The sequence below is a fragment of the Electrona antarctica genome, assembly GCF_951216825.1.
Source record: "Electrona antarctica genome assembly, chromosome: 12".
Taxonomy (NCBI): Eukaryota; Metazoa; Chordata; class Actinopteri; order Myctophiformes; family Myctophidae; genus Electrona; species Electrona antarctica.
In genome coordinates this window covers 49,749,735-49,766,361 of record NC_136793.1, presented here as the reverse complement: position 1 = coordinate 49,766,361, position 16,627 = coordinate 49,749,735, and the positions used below count along the sequence as shown (strand labels likewise).

General features: G+C 43.0%; 1 protein-coding gene across 1 annotated transcript in view; it reads left to right on the top strand.

Moving 5' to 3' along the window:
* Nucleotides 1-16,627, top strand: part of npdc1b (neural proliferation, differentiation and control, 1b) — a 62,009-nt gene that overhangs the window by 32,261 nt on the left and 13,121 nt on the right. The window contains exon 3 of the mRNA XM_079517393.1: nucleotides 10,195-10,284. Coding sequence (XP_079373519.1) covers nucleotides 10,195-10,284 — 90 coding nt within the window. The remainder of the gene's footprint in view (nucleotides 1-10,194; nucleotides 10,285-16,627) is intronic.

Sequence of the window (16,627 nt, the reverse complement as noted above, 5' to 3'; positions counted from 1 at the left end):
AATGGTCAATTTGTAATCGTGACAGGCCTAAGCACACCGTGGGAAAGGACAGCACATGTCAAGGCAATAACATAACACTGATTTAGTGTATTAGTTGTTGTTGTTTTTCTCCATACACAAACATTCTTAGTTCATCACAGTTTTCTTTTCTTAGTCTGGAAAAAAAAGGTATAGACTGAAGCCTAGGCTTATTACGTCTACCCTTTTGTCATTTAACTTAAAATAAAATAATACAAATAAAAATATAGATGTATACCCCTTTTACAGGTTTTCAAACAAAAACAGTGCATGTGTCTTATTTCTACTGAACAATGCAATATTCAAGTAAAATAATGAAATAAAAGTGCTTACATGCCTTTTTTTTTTTTTAAACAAACAAAACAATATGCTAATAATAGTCACAGTAGTAATATTTTCACAAAAAAACTAATGGCACTTCATAGCACTATGGCCAAAAACCCAGTAACACTTGATTTGAACCTTTACTCTGTGTAGCTATTTAATACTTTGTTTTTGAATACCTTCTAAAGTTTATCCTTAGCGCCACAGTCTTTCAGTTCATCATCACATGTATTCCACAGCTTCACACCCTTTATCGTTATACTTCTCACGTTGATCCTTTCAACTCTGATCAATTGTATTCTATCGTTATTGGTCGTTTTTTCTACTAGGGTTTACCCTTTCGGCATTATTCTGCCATGACACCACCCTTACAATTGATTGATTGATTGATTGATTGATTGAAATATTTATTAACAGTTTGCAGAATTACAGTACATTTCAAGCACAACTCAATACAAAGACTGTTAACTGTGAGTGGACGACCCAATAAAGCATTACACTTGTTTACAAGATGGTCCACCATGTTCAAATCATCAAAACATTTAGAGACGTACAAATAATAGACACTTCTATATAGCCAAAAACAAAGAGAACAGGAATTCATCATAAATGAGGTAAAAAGGGAAAAGAAACGTATACAGTGAGGGGGAAAAGGGGGTGGGTTCAGATTTTACAGGGGGCCCGTTTCGAATTTCAGCCGTCCGTAGGTGCCCTTTGAGAGCGGTTTTGAAGGAGTCAAGGGATTCGCATGTCTTAATGACTGTTGGTAGGGCGTTCCACATTTTGGTGGCATAGGAGCGAAAATAATAGCAGCAGCCATGGGTAAAAAAAAAAAAGAGTGCAAGGGTCGGAGTCGGGGCACTCGGAACACAGATTGTAAATCTATGTATTATTCCTGCATCTCTCTAGATGTCCCCTGACTGTGTACAGCATGTGAGTCAACTGTTACGCAAAAATCACACCCGTGTGAACTGAGTGGTGTAGGGTATTATATAGCCTGATCAGCTGTGTTCTGACGTAATGTCTGACGTAATGAAATCAGCATCAACCAATCAGCATCAACCATGCTCATTTTTTTTTGCACAGACAGACAGACAGACAGACAGACTAACAAAGCCAGTTGTAGGAGTGGTTTACACCACTCAAAAAATAAGAATAATCCCCAAAGCAAAAGATGATCCTTTAGGGTCTAATGGGCTTTGTGAGCGTCTTGTCTTCCTGCCCTCCCTCTGCGGGGGCTGTTAGTCATGCATGTGTTCATTATTTTATTGCCATCTACGCTTTTAAACGTAGCTAGGCTATTGGGACCTATCAATGCCAGCGACGCTTATAAGCGTAGACGACCGTTTAATCCATATATGAACGCGCCGACCGTTTGTGTACCTTTTTTAGCATTGCCCCGGGTAGTATCCACCTCCTCCTTCACCAGCGACGCGATGCGATTTCTAAATCCAGCTCCGTTGAGCCATTATAACCTGATTTTCAAAGCGCCGTATCTCCAGAGGTTCGAGCAGTGGCGTGCACAGACATTTAGAGGGGCAGGTGCTCAAGTTAAAAAAGGGCACCTTGTGCAGCGCGTGGAACCGGCCGGTTGCCTTAATCCATTTTGGGCGGGAACCCCTTTTGGTGTTAGCATTATGTTATGCTTTAGCTATTGAAAAATAGCAGATCTACAAGCTCATAGCGCGCCACCGAGTGGCGCGCTATGAACTTGTAGGTCTGCTATTTTTGAAAAATCAAAAAAAAAGAAGAAAAAAAAAGGTTTTTTTTTCTTTTTTTTTCAAAAGGGCACATTGCCAAAAGGGTAGGGGGTGCTCTAGCACCCCCTAGTGTCTATCTGTGCACGCCACTGGGTTCGAGAGCTGTCCATGGTGAGCCGCCGCGCAACCCGACGATCGTAAATCATTTGTGAGTTTGTATCTCATCGCTGAAAAAATGTAGCTGCTTGTACTGCGAGCTAAAGGCTGGGGGCTGTGTTGTGTGGTGTCGTTCCACTTCCGGAGGCCCCCCACCTTCCTGTTTAACCCGGAAGGACAACAAGCTCCGTATAGTGGGCCTGGACCTTAGAGTATATATGAATAGAGACGGCACCCGAGTTCTCCTCCCATCCACTTGCATTAAGTTGCTCAAAAGCGCATGAGGCGATTTCACTGTGCATTCTGGGTAGGAACAGAGTGCATTCTGGGATGGATTGGGCCCAAACACATGAACGCGCTGCCGCTGACTATCATTGCAGGCATTCAGCGTTCACGTGTCATCGCGAACGTGCACAATGATAGTCAACGGACCAGCGCGTTCATGTGTTTGGGCCCACGCTGCAATATCAAATTCGGCCACTATGTCCATTTCGCCTCAGGGTTTCATCCGGGTGCCGTCTCTATTCATATATACTCTAAGGCCTGGACGGGCGGCCCCTGGGGCAGTAACAGCATGCTAACACTAGGGGCAGCAAAGGAGTTAATGAGCTACCGAAGGTGGCGTGTCATGAAGATTAAGCCCTTCTGGGCGGGAACCCCTTTTGGTGTTTTTAAGCATTACGTTATGCTTTAGCTATTGATAAATGGCAGATCTACAAGCTCATAGCGCGGCACCGAGTGCCACGCTACGAGCTTGCAGATCTGCTATTTTTTGAAAAATCGTGAAAATGTGGCGCAGATCTTTGAATTTATATTCTTTCAGAGCAAACATTTTTAACTCAAATCTTTGCTTCTGGGGAGGTCGCTGGAACCAATTATATATATATTTTGGGGGGTCCTTGACATGAAAATGTTTGAGAACCACTGACATAGAAACATAGGATTTTCAGAAAACTGTCAGGATTTAGAAGGCATTTGTAGAATTGGCCTCAGGTCTAAATGGGTTAAAGATTAAACATCATTGTCACGTCACACAAATAATACAGATATAAAAGGGTGGGCGAGATAATTTTGCATTGAAGAGGCACAGCTGTGTGTTCATGAAACGGGCCACATTTGTGGACTAAGTAAGCGCTTGAAAGGTTTTCGCAAATCTGCACCAAAATGACATGCCAAAAGTAGGGTTAAAGTGGTTGTTAACATGTGTTCGTATGGGAAATTCACTCTGGAGAGCTTCCCAGTACATCAGTCATCTGTTACCGCCCGGCCGCTTAGGAAAGCTACAGTATTGGACTGTCAGAGCCTGCCATCGCGCACTCCAGCTTTTCACCAGAGGAGAAAAACTAAAAAAAAAAAAAAAATGTTTTATCCATACTAGAGCATGTCTGAAATAAGTGTCAGAGCTGAAATCAACATGTAAATATGAAATAAATGTCTTAAACATGTACAGTTGGAGGCCATCGATATTGTCCTTTTCTTTTTGCTGAGGTTTGCGTGATCTGCGCAAAACCCCTTTTGGTGTTTTAAACATTATGTTATAATTTAGCTATTGAAAAATAGCAGATCTACAAGCTCATAGCGCGCCACCGAGTGGCGCACTACGAGCTTGTAGGTCTGCTATTTTTGAAAAATCGTGAAAATATTTATTTCAGAAAACTGGAGGATTTAGAAGGATTTTATTAAAATTTTGAGGTCAGGCCTAAATGGGTCAAATGATAAGGGACAATATCGGTGGCACCCAACTGTAGCTAGGTGTAATACTAGAGACCACAGAAGTGAACCTTTCATCAAGCCTGGTCTCTCAACTCGCTGTTGTGGCAGCGGTGGCCGAACGGTTTGCGGAGCGGTCTTGATACCGGAAGGTCGCCAGTTCGTATCCCCGGACCGGCACGTTAAAATTACCACCGCTGAAGTGCCCTTGAGCAAGGCATTGAACCACTACCATGAAATGTTCTATGAGCAGGGCCTGGCTGTAAACAAGTATCTGATGCTTAGTCCAGTTACCCTGGGTAAATATAGTAACTTTGCTTTGCTTTGCTTTGCTGTTTCTCTGCAAGACATTACTCTATAAGACATATCTCCAAAACTGATGGGTCAAACTGAACAACCAATATGTCAATTTGAAGCGATGATTCCCTGCTTTCATATTGGGCTACATGAAAAATGCAAAAGAATACAATGGCAGTCCCTCAGTCAAATCTGGTCACACATTCATACACCGATGTAATGGCAGAGGAAACCATGCAAGGCACCAACCTGCACATCGGGAGCAATTAGGGGTTCAGAGTCTTGCTCAAGGACACTTTGACAACTCTGGGGGAGCCCACAGGGATCGAACTGGGAACCTTGCGGTTCCCACCCGGCTGTTCTACCGGCCACTCTACCCCTGTAGAGTGCTGGTTCTCCTTAGCTCCCATAACTGTCTATCTGACTCACTAAATGGATGTTTTTTTTTTGTTTTTTTTTGGGAAATCACTCACTGAATGACTATACAAAATATATGTCTGGAGCAGAAGAGACACACGTTCGCCCATTCTCTATTTTCTTTCAACTTTCTCACCACCAACTATCGATGGAACAGCAGAGAAGGAGATGGAGAGCAGAGAGGGAATGACATTTAGTGCTAGTTAGGGCATTAAGCAACTAGTCGACTAGTTTACTAGTCGACCTTGTTGGTACTAGTTGACTAGTTGATAAGAAAACATAAAAAATAAAAGTTTATTTTTTATTTTTTTATTTTTTCCCCGATTTTGTAGGCCTCAAGATCAGGTAGATTATAGTTATAGTCACCATGTACACAGTTTTTCAATGTACAAATATTTATTTAAAAAAAAAATATTTTATTTTTTTGAATTTATTTTATTTTTTACATAATAGGTAGTTAAACAACTAGCAACTAGTCGACTAGTAAACTAGGCAACTAGTCAACTAGTAAAAATGACTAGAAGTGAATGCCCTAGCTAGTACAGTAGTAGTAGTTAGTACTACTTGTATTTGATGGAAAATGGGGCGGTTGTGTTAAGAACTACACGCGTTGTACAGACACAATTTTGAACATGGTGGCGGCTTATGGTAAAAGTGACAATCTGCCAAACAGACGGGTCGTAGCTTGTAGGTCTCGGTGCCGCGCTATGAGCGTGACACTCGGTGCCGCGCTATGAGCGTGACACTCGGTCCGCGCTATGAGCGTGACACTCGGTCCGCGATATGAGCTTGTAGATCTGCTATTTTTCAATAGCTAAAGTGTGACATGATGTTAAAACACCAAAAGGGGTTCCCGCCCAAAATATGTTTAATTGGGGGAAAAAAACACTTTTCTCAGACGAAGGCAATCATGCAGGCTCGAGCACTAGTTGGTTCCTGTGTGTGCACGTGCCTGGATTAGCAATTCACAATTTAGGCATTAAAGGAGAATTCCATGCTAGAAGGCTTTCTTACCTTTATTTGTAGTCGTTACGTCCCCACCAAAGAGGTCCAGGTGTTATGTTGTGCAAAAGCTCCTTATTGGCTATCTCCCCTACCATAAGCCCTAAATGAATTGCATTGAATTGAATGGGAATTGAATGGGGCTATGGGGTGTTGTGCTAATTCGCTTATTTCCATCGCTCAAAATTTGTATGTTTTTGTATATATCCTCTCTTCATAATGTAAATAATATCCCAAGCGGCACACTTTACTACTTATTTCGATGGAAATAAGCGAATTAGCACAACACCCCATAGCCCCATTCAATTCCCATTCCATTCAATGCAATTCATTGAGGGCTTATGGTAGGGGAAATAGCCAATAAGGAGTTCTTGCACATACCTCTTTGGTGGGGACGTAACAACTACAAAGAAAGGTAAGAAAGGTAATAAAGCCTTCTAGCATGGAATTCTCCTTTAAAGGACCACTTCACCACTTTTCAACCTACCTTCATATAGGGTGCATTCGGAAATAGCGCACTGAGCGGGTGCACTGTCCAATTCAAACTAATAACTAAATAATCCGGTGCGGTATTTCCGAACACGCCCATAATTGGCCCTCACTAATGTTCATGATAAAATGCCACACATTTTTTTCCCCCACTAATATTGGTCTGTGTCTCATGGGATGTCTGTGGGCAGTTCATCCACCAGTGACATCATCGATGGGGAATCCAAGCTAATAGAAACTGCAGGCTTTCTATTCTCATGGCTCCACCCCTTCTCTCACGCTGTAGGAAATGGAATGTGCGTTTGGCCAGTGGCTCCGCCCCTTCTCTCATGCTGTAGGAAATGGAATGTGCGTTTGGCCAGTGGCTCCGCCCCTTCTCTCACGCTGTAGGAAATGGAATGTGTGTTTGGCCAGTGGCTCCGCCCCTTCTCTCATGCTGTAGGAAATGGAATGTGTGTTTGGCCAGTGGCTCCGCCCCTTCTCTCACACTGTAGGAAATGGAATGTGCGTTTGGCCAGTGGCTCCGCCCCTTCTCTCACGCTGTAGGAAATGGAATGTGCGTTCCTCTTTCTCTCTGTCCCTCTCTCGCTCTCTCTTTCTGTCTGTCCCTCTCTCTCTCTTTCTGTCTGTCCCTCTCTCTCTCTCTTTCTGTCTGTCCCTCTCTCTCTCTCTCTCTTTCTGTCTGTCTGTCCCTCTCTCTCTCTTTCTGTCTGTCCCTCTCTCTCTCTCTTTCTGTCTGTCTGTCCCGCTCTCTCTCTCTTTCTGTCTGTCCCTCTCTCTCTTTCTGTCTGTCCCTCTCTCTCTTTCTGTCTGTCCCTCTCTCTCTCTCTCTCTTTCTGTCTGTCCCTCTCTCTCTCTTTCTTTCTGTCTGTCCCTCTCTCTCTCTCTCTCTTTCTTTTTATCCCTCTCTCTTTCTGTCTGTCCCTCTCTCTCTCTATTTCTGTCTGTCCCTCTCTCTCTCTTTCTGTCTGTCCCTCTCTCTCTCTTTATTTCTGTCTGTCCCTCTCTCTCTCTCTTTCTGTCTGTCCCTCTCTCTTTCTGTCTGTCCCTCTCTCTCTCTTTCTCTCTGTCCCTCTCTCTCTATTTCTGTCTGTCCCTCTCTCTCTCTTTCTTTCTGTCTGTACCTCTCTCTCTCTCTCTCTCTTTCTGTCTGTCTCTCTCTCTTTCTGTCTGTCCCTATCTCTCTCTCTCTCTCTCTTTCTATCTGTCCCGCTCTCTCTTTCTATCTGTCCCTCTCTCTCTCTCTCTTTCTGTCTGTCCCTCTCTCTCTCTTTCTTTTTATCCCTCTCTCTCTTTCTGTCTGTCTGTCTCTCTCTCTCTTTCTGTCTGTCTGTCCCTCTCTCTCTCTGTCTGTCTGTCCCTCTCTCTCTCTCTTTCTGTCTGTCCCTCTCTCTCTCTCTCTCTCTCTCTTTCTGTCCCTCTTTCTATCTGTCCCTCTATCTCTCTTTCTGTCTGTCTCTCTCTCTTTCTCCCTGTCCCTGTCTCTCTCTCTCTTTCTTTTTGTCCCTCTCTCTCGTTCTGTCTGTCTGTCTCTCTCTCTCTCTTTCTGTCTGTCCCTCTCTCTCTCTCTCTCTCTCTCTTTCTCTCTGTCCCTCTCTCTCTCTTTCTGTCTGTCCCTCTCTCTCTCTCTTTCTGTATGTCCCTCTCTCTCTTTCTGTCTGTCCTCTCTCTCTCTCTCTCTCTCTCTCTTTCTCTCTGTCCCTCTCTCTCTCTTTATGTCTGTCCCTCTCTCTCTCTCTCTCTCTCTGTATGTCCCTCTCTCTCTCTCTCTCTTTCTGTCCCTCTCTCTCTTTCTGTCTGTCTGTCCCTCTCTCTCTCTCTTTCTGTCTGTCTGTCTGTCTCTCTCTCTCTCTGTCTGTCTGTCTCTCTCTCTCTCTCTCTCTCTCTCTGTCTGTCTGTCTGTCTGTCTCTCTCTCTCTTTCTGTCTGTCCTTCTCTCTCTTTCTGTCTGTCTGTCTGTCTGTCTGTCTGTCTGTCTGTCTGTCTGTCTGTCTGTCTCACACACACACACACACACACACGTGACGTCACACACACACACACACGCTGCTCTCTCTTCATGCTCATTGCCCTCCACCCACGCTCAGAGGAGCGCTCTCTGACAGCAAAGCGCTGACCCACCCTCCCACACACACTGCACCACATTCAATCACGCACGCACACACGCGTTGCCACAAAGCACACGCGTTGCACCATACAGATTCAATCACTGGGATTAAAACGTATGCATTTCCCTAAGTAAGAAAGCACACACTCAGACAAACAAATACACCCTGCGCCACACACACACACACACACACACACACACACACACACACACTCAGTCAGGCAACAAATGTAGGGCTAGACTGCAGCTGTTTTTGTTTTCTTTTGAAAACAAAACGCCTGCGGTCTCCGAGGCTAATGCACGACACACACACACACACACGCACACATGCACCCACACACCCACGCACTGTTCCAGTGTTTACACGTTGTTCGAGGAGACACCCAAATGTCATGTTTTTATTTGATTTTATTGTGCCATTTTGACTTTATCTTAAGGTAGTGTTTTTTTTTTCTTCTGATATATGTTCAATTTGTATTGCTGTAAACGGTTGTACTGGTTTTGTTGTCGTCCCCCCCCCCCCCCCATCTGTTGGGGATGGGGGAGGGGTTGAGGGAGAGTATATGTATGCATATGAGAATTTGGTTGTCTTTGTAAGTAAAAACAAATGTAACGATAAACGTATTGTTGAAGAAAAAACCTTTATGCACGGCATACAGTCATACAGTCAGTGTTTTGCTCCCTGCAGCCTCTTTTCACCGTCCATCACGTGTGCACACACGCACAGCAGCACACACACACGCACGCACGCGCACACACACACACACCAACCCCACGTGCACTCTATCTAATGTACTTTACATAATTATTGCGACATACACGCGCGCGGAGGCACACGCTGTCATTCTTGCTCAGCCTAGTGTGTGTGTGTGTGTGTGTGTGTGTGTGTGTGTGTGTGTGTGTGTGTGTGTGTGTGTGTGTGTGTGTGTGTGTGTGTGTGTGTGTGTGTGTGTGTGTGTGTGTGTGTGTGTGTGTGTGTGTGTGTGTGTGTGTGTGTGTGTGTGTGTGTGTCACTCGTGCCTTGGTTGGTTATTGATCTGCAGTGAACAGTGCACTGCATTATGCTGATTGCTAAGCTTTTCATCATATTTACAGTTATTTGCTCATACCACATGGGGGCAGCAATGTGCTTTTTATTTTTACTTTTATTTATTTTTTACCAGCTAATGCTTGATTGATTGAGTGAAGTATTTATTAACAGTTTGCAGAATTACAGTACATTTCAAGCACAACTCAATACAAAAAACTGTTAACTGTGAGTGGACGACACTATAAAGCATTACACTTGTTTACAAGAGGGTCCACCGTACAAATATACTGCTTGGCAGTAGGCCTATCTCACAGCCCCCTTTCCACGCCCACTTCCGGTAGATAGTGGTGTCATTTAACATTAGGCATTTACACTTTTTTTCTCTGGAGAATCTAAGTACATTTCCTAATGTTAAAATTTCAAAGACCGATAATAATATGAAGAAAACACAATGGTATAACAACTCAAATAAGTAGAATAAACCTTACCTTTACAAAACGGTAGTTTGTGGCTTGTGAAAATACCTCTTTTAACATGGAAGCCTATGGACCTCAAAAAAAATAACACCACTATCTCCAAAAGGGGGCGTAAAAAGGGGGCGGGGAAATGCTGTGAGATAGGCCTATTCCCATGTGGGTTGAATGATAAGTGACTCAAGTCAGGATATCGAGTCAGTTTTTTGGATGATATACAATTTTAATAATAAACATCAGACCTGGTTGTATTGGTACCTTTTGTTTTCAAAATATTTTAATTAATTTTACTCATGATGAAGTATAAATGAATTAGGCGCTTGTTGTCCAATAGTAGATGACTTTACTGCTGTTCCTTGTTGTAAAACAAAATTTATTTTTTTATGCTTTTTACAGACCGGATCCCCCAGAGTTTTAAAAGGAAGTGAATTATGACTTTAATACGGTATATTGTTTTATTATATTTCTCCAGGCAAGGAGACCACCTACCCGGAACTGGATGAGGAGATAGACTTTCTGTCCACCATCATCGGAGAACAGCGAGAGACGGCCAGAATACAAGGTATTACAGTCAGAATAGCAGGTATTACAGCCAGAATACAAGGTATTACAGCCAGAATACAAGGTATTACAGCCAGAATACCAGGTATTACAGTCAGAATAGCAGGTATTACAGCCAGAATACAAGGTATTACAGCCAGAATACAAGGTATTACAGCCAGAATACCAGGTATTACAGCCAGAATAGCAGGTATTACAGCCAGAATACAAGGTATTACAGCCAGAATACAAGGTATTACAGCCAGAATACCAGGTATTACAGTCAGAATAGCATGTATTACAGCCAGAATAGCAGGTATTACAGCCAGAATAGCAGGTATTACAGTCAGAATAGCAGGTATTACAGTCAGAATAGCAGGTATTACAGTCAGAATAGCAGGTATTACAGTCAGAATAGCAGGTATTACAGCCAGAATACAAGGTATTACAGTCAGAATAGCAGGTATTACAGTCAGAATAGCAGGTATTACAGTCAGAATAGCAGGTATTACAGTCAGAATAGCAGGTATTACAGTCAGAATAGCAGGTATTACAGCCAGAGTACCAGGTATTACAGTCATAATAGCAGGTATTACAGTCAGAATAGCAGGTATTACAGCCAGAATAGCAGGTATTACAGCCAGAATAGCAGGTATTACAGCCAGAATACAAGGTATTACAGTCAGAATAGCAGGTATTACAGCCAGAATAGCAGGTATTACAGCCAGAATAGCAGGTATTACAGCCAGAATAGCAGGTATTACAGTCAGAATAGCAGGTATTACAGCCAGAATACAAGGTATTACAGTCAGAATAGCAGGTATTACAGCCAGTAAAAAGTACATGAACCCGTGGACTTTTAGCGCCCTCTACCGATATTGACGTCAGACTTCGGTCCTCTATTGCTGTGTGGTGATGGCGATGAGCCGTAAAGATCGTTCTATGCACACTGTTGGGTTACCTTGTTAACACATTTTGTGCCCAAAACGTCTGTGGACGTCCTGGGTATTACCGCACGTGCATAGCCCAAGACGTCTGTGGACGTCTTTGAAAAAAAAAGAGAAAAAAAACAAAAAAAAGAAATATATATTTTTTATTAAAGAAAAGTCAAAACACTTTTTTTTACACGTGGTGCCAAAGTTTGTGTTTTCACCATTGAGAATGCATTTGGCGTTTAAATTAAATAACTCAGAAACTATAAAACATTTCAAAGTAAAAAGTTCCAGCTGAATTATAAAAATCACACCCGTGTGAACTGAGTGGTGTAAGGTTTTATATAGCATGATCAGCTGTGGTCTGACGTAATGTCTGACGTAATTTAAAGATCTTTGGCTAGGTAGGGTCGTCTTCTGATGTGATGATTTGTGACCATGAAGTTGATTCATGGTCACAATACCAGGTATTACTGCACAGTAAAAAGATACTGCCCATGTTGGAAGTCTCCCTAAAATTTTTCGCATAACTGCCCAAAATCACTTTCACCTAGAAAATCCATTCACATTTTTGAGTGGTGTAAACCACTCCTACAACTGGCTTTTGTGTGCAGAAAAAAATGAGCATGGTTGCTATGTTCAAAATAATTTCTGACGTAATTAAATCACACCCGGGTGAACTGGATGACCGTAGCAACCATGCTCATTTTTTCTGCACAAAAAAAGCCAGTTGTGAAATCACATCCGGGTGTGATTTCATTACGTCAGATCAGAGCTGATCAGGCTATATAATACCTTACCTTATATAATACCTCACATCGGACAAAAACTCCAGCTGAATCAACTTCATGGTCACAAATCATCACATCAGAAGACGACCCTACCTAGCCAAAGATCTTTAAATTACGTCAGACATTACGTCAGACCACAGCTGATCATGCTATATAAAACCTTACACCACTCAGTTCACACGGGTGTGATTTTTATAATTCAGCTGACTGTGAGACACATGCTGGAACTTTTTACTTTTAAATGTTTTATAGTTTCTGAGTTATTTAATTTAAACGCCAAATGCATTCTCAATGGTGAAAACACAAACTTTGGCACCACGTGTTAAAAAAAAAACAAAAAAAGTGTTTTGATTTTTCTGATTTTTTTTTAATAAAAAATATATATTTCTTTTTTTTGTTTTTTTTCTCTTTTTTTTTCAAAGACGTCCACAGACGTCTTGGGCTATACCCAGGGGGCAAACCACCCTTTTTTTAGGAAACCTGCATTTGTCATAACATACAAAGTTGTCCACCAGAAATAATATCTATGACCCCATAGGATCACAACCTATATGGACAACTCGGTCAATTTTGTTGCGAAAGTCCAATATGGCCGCCCCCAATATTAGCCCCTATTAGTTATAATGGGGGGTGAATAGGGCAACAATTTAAACTGATTGATATTTCCACGAAACTTCTCAGGTTGATCAATGATATGAATACGGACATTTTTTGTAATGCAAGTTTCCATGAAATCCAATATGGCCACCACAATATGGCCGCCACATTATTAGCACCAACAAAATAGGTTTTGGCTCTAACCAGATAAGCTAGAAATGCAAACTTGGTGTCTATTTCATGGTTTCTGACCATGAGAGACTCAATGGAATACCTATTTTCATGTGTGTCTGGACCCTTATTGTGCATATTTACAAGATGGTGGCTACCCGAAATAGTGCTTTACCATGATTTCTACCATGATTGTTGACTGTTTTGGCAAACACAAGCAATATTAATCCATTGGCTAAGATTCATGGCACAGAAGGAACATATTTTCTTGAGCTTGTATATTGTCAAAATGGCTGCAAAAATGAAAAAGAAAAGACATTACATTTCCTGTCAGATCCTATTACCCAGGGGGGCAAACCACTCCTTTTTTGGATACCTGCATTTGCCATAACATCAAAGGTTGTCCACCAGAAATATCTATGACCCAATAGAATCACAACCTATGTGGACACACCGGTCAATTTCTTTGCTGGAAATCCTATATGGCCACCACAACATTAGCCCCCATTAGCCTATAATGCGGGTGAATAGGGCAACAAAACTTCACAGGTTGATCAATGATATGAATACCATAATTTTTTGTATTGGAAGTTTCCATGATATCCAATATGGCCACCACAATACTAGCACCCAGAAAATACGTTATTTGTTCCAGTTGTTGCTGTTGGTAGTCATGGCTGCCAGTTCCCACCTGATGTCATGTGTGAGGTCCGACTGCTCCAGACCGTACTGAATAACTGCTAGCTTACATAATGTCTTGAGGCTGGGACTGAAGTCTAACACATACAGGTCAGTGGATTTGTTTCCTCCTCTAAAGAGGATGATACGATCTCCCATCATGCAACAGCAATTCCTTGACGTCGGAGACGGTCCTTTCCCCTTGGGTTTAACCTTCTTCCAGGAGAAGGTCTCTGGACTGAATTTCCACACATCATTTAACAGGTTACCGTTCCAGCCACCAAATATGTACAGCTCTTCATTGTAGGTACAGGCTGAATGACCGCTTCGTCCTTCTGGAAGAAGCTGTGCAGAAGGTGTGTTCACACAGTGGTTGGTCTCTGTGTCAAATACTCTGATGGTGTTGTGGTACTGACCCTTAGAGCCTCCAAATACAAACATCTTTGTCCCAATGATGGTGGCAGTGTGACACAATGAAGCAGGAGGTGGAGTTCCTCTGGTGTTAATTAACGACCAGACCATTGTGGTGGTGTCCAACTTGTAGTTGTCATTCGTGTAAGTCTGGTTCCTTCCTCCATGAATATACATGACATTCCCCAAGACACAGGCTGAGTGGTGGTACCTCTCTGTTGGAACAGTCCCAGAAACCTGTGGTTTGAACCATCTGTGGGCGTCGACATCAAACGCATGAAGCACATTGCAGTAACCTGGGTTAGTCAACCCTCCCCAGAGGTAGACAATATCTTCAATCAGCACAGCTGTGTGGCCATAACGCATGGAGGGATCCTCAAGGTGAGGTTCTCTTCCAGGTGTCATCAGAGGCAACTTCCGCCAGCGCAAAGATACTGTGTTCAAGACGTGAACTTCAACCTGGTCACTGTTGCTCACATTAATGTTCCACCCTCCAATCGCGTACACCTTGTGTCCGACGGTCACTGCTGCATAATATCCTCCTGGTCCGTTCAGATTCACAGTCCACCTCAACATTTTACACACAAAGACAAGGCTGGGAAATCTATACTTCTCAACCGTTGTTCTGTAACAGAATGCAGTCACGTTGCTCACACCACCACTTATATATTGGTACAGACCTACAAGTAATGACGTCATCTTGATGACATCAGACTTGTCCAAATATGGAGTTCAACCCTTCCTGGTGGAGATATGCGCTCCTCTGAACACACATTTCACCTTCATTAGTGTGGTTGACAGAGACAACCAGACTATAGTAATTATTAATTAGTGTGGTTGACAGAGACAACCAGACTATAGTAATTATTCATTAGTGTGGTTGACAGAAACAACCACACTATAGTAATTATTCATTAGTGTGGTTGACAGAAACAACCACACTATAGTAATGGTTTGGCTCTAAATTCTGAACCAGATGAGCTAGAAATACAAACTCATGGTTTCTAACCACGAAAGATATTATTGTTCTGGGGTGTTTCTTTGCAGAAAGACATCCCTCTGGCTGTATTTTGGTTTTGTTCTACCGTTTGTTGGCATTTCCTCTGTTTATGTTGACAATCATCCCTGGCAGGGACGTGCATCGCCAAGCCGGACATCCCTTCCTTCACTGAGTCTCGATGGTCTCTCAGTGACGGGAATGCAGTCCCCTGTCCATCTACAGAGCCAGCCTGGCCTATGTCAATGAACAAGACAATATCATGTAGCTGTATCAAAGGCTGCCAGAAAATCTGTTCATGTGCCAGGGACTGGAGACAAGATGCTTCACTCCATTCCCGACTGGGAATGTCTCAGATGCATGCATCATTCTGTGTGCTCTTTATGGGCCCAAAACCACTGGCTCAACTCCAGTCCGCTCCTCTCCTCTGCACACTGGGAAGAGCACTTCAGTGAGGTCTTAAACAGAGAGTCCTCAATTTCCGAAGAGGATATTGCCACGATACCCCAGCTGCCAATCAAAGCTGATCTGGCTGACCCACCAGTGCAGAGACAGTGAAAGCACTCCAACAAACCACTTCTGGAAAGGCACCAGGAGGTGATGGGTTGCCCACAGACATCTACAAGAATGGAGGCATGGCACCTGTACCAGGTAATCTGGATAGGGGGAAGTCCCTCAAGACTTCAAGGACGCATCCATAGTGCATGTTTACAAGAGTAAAGGGGACAGGGCATACTGCGATAACCATCATGGTATAGCCCTCCTGAGTCCTGAACATCACAGGAAAGATCTTAGCAAGAATCATCCTCAACCGGCTAATCAGCCATGCTGAGAATGTTGTCCCTGGATCCCAATGTGGTTTCCATGGAGGCAGAGGTACCTGTAACATGATCTTTTCCATTTGCCAGCTGCAAGAAAAGTGCAGAGAGCAGAAGGGTCTCTATATGGTGTTTGTCAACCTCACCAAGGCCTTTCACACAGTCAATCGTGAGGGCCTGTGGCAGATCCCTGGCAAGTTTGGCTGTCCAGGGACATCTCATCGCGTCCTTTCATGACAGGATGCCAGCCAGAGTCCAAGATAATGGTGATGCATCCCCAGTCAGGAATGGAATGAAGCTCCTGCTGCATCTTGTCTCCAGTCCCTGGCACATGAACAGATTTTCTGGCATAGGCCAGGCTGGCTCTAGATGGACAGGGGACTGAATTCCCATCACTGAGAGACCATCCATACTCAGTGAAGGGATGTCCGGCTTGGCGATGCACGTCCCTGCCAGGGATGATTGTCAACATAAACAGAGGAAATGCCAACAGAAACAGTAGAACAAAACCAAAATACAGCCAGAGGGATGTCTTTCTGCAAAGAAACACCCCAAAACAATAATACTTAATAGAGGGAAATTATGGCTAAAATATTTATATATCTCTCGTGGTTAGAAACCATGAGTTTGTATTTATAGCTCATCTGGTTCAGAATTTATAGCCAAACCTATTTTCTGGGTGCTAGTATTGTTTTGGCCATATTGGATATCATGGAAACTTCCAATACAAACCATTATGGTATTCATATCATTGATCAACCTGTGAAGTTTCGTGGAAATATCCCTCAGTTAAAAATGTTGCCCTATTCACCCGCATTATAGGCTAATGGGGGCTAATATTGTGGTGGCCATATTGGATTTCCAGCAAAGAAATTGACCGGTGTGTCCATATAGGTTGTGATTCTATTGAGTCATAGATATTTCTGGTGGACAACCTTTGATGTTATGGCAAATGCAGGTATCCAAAAAA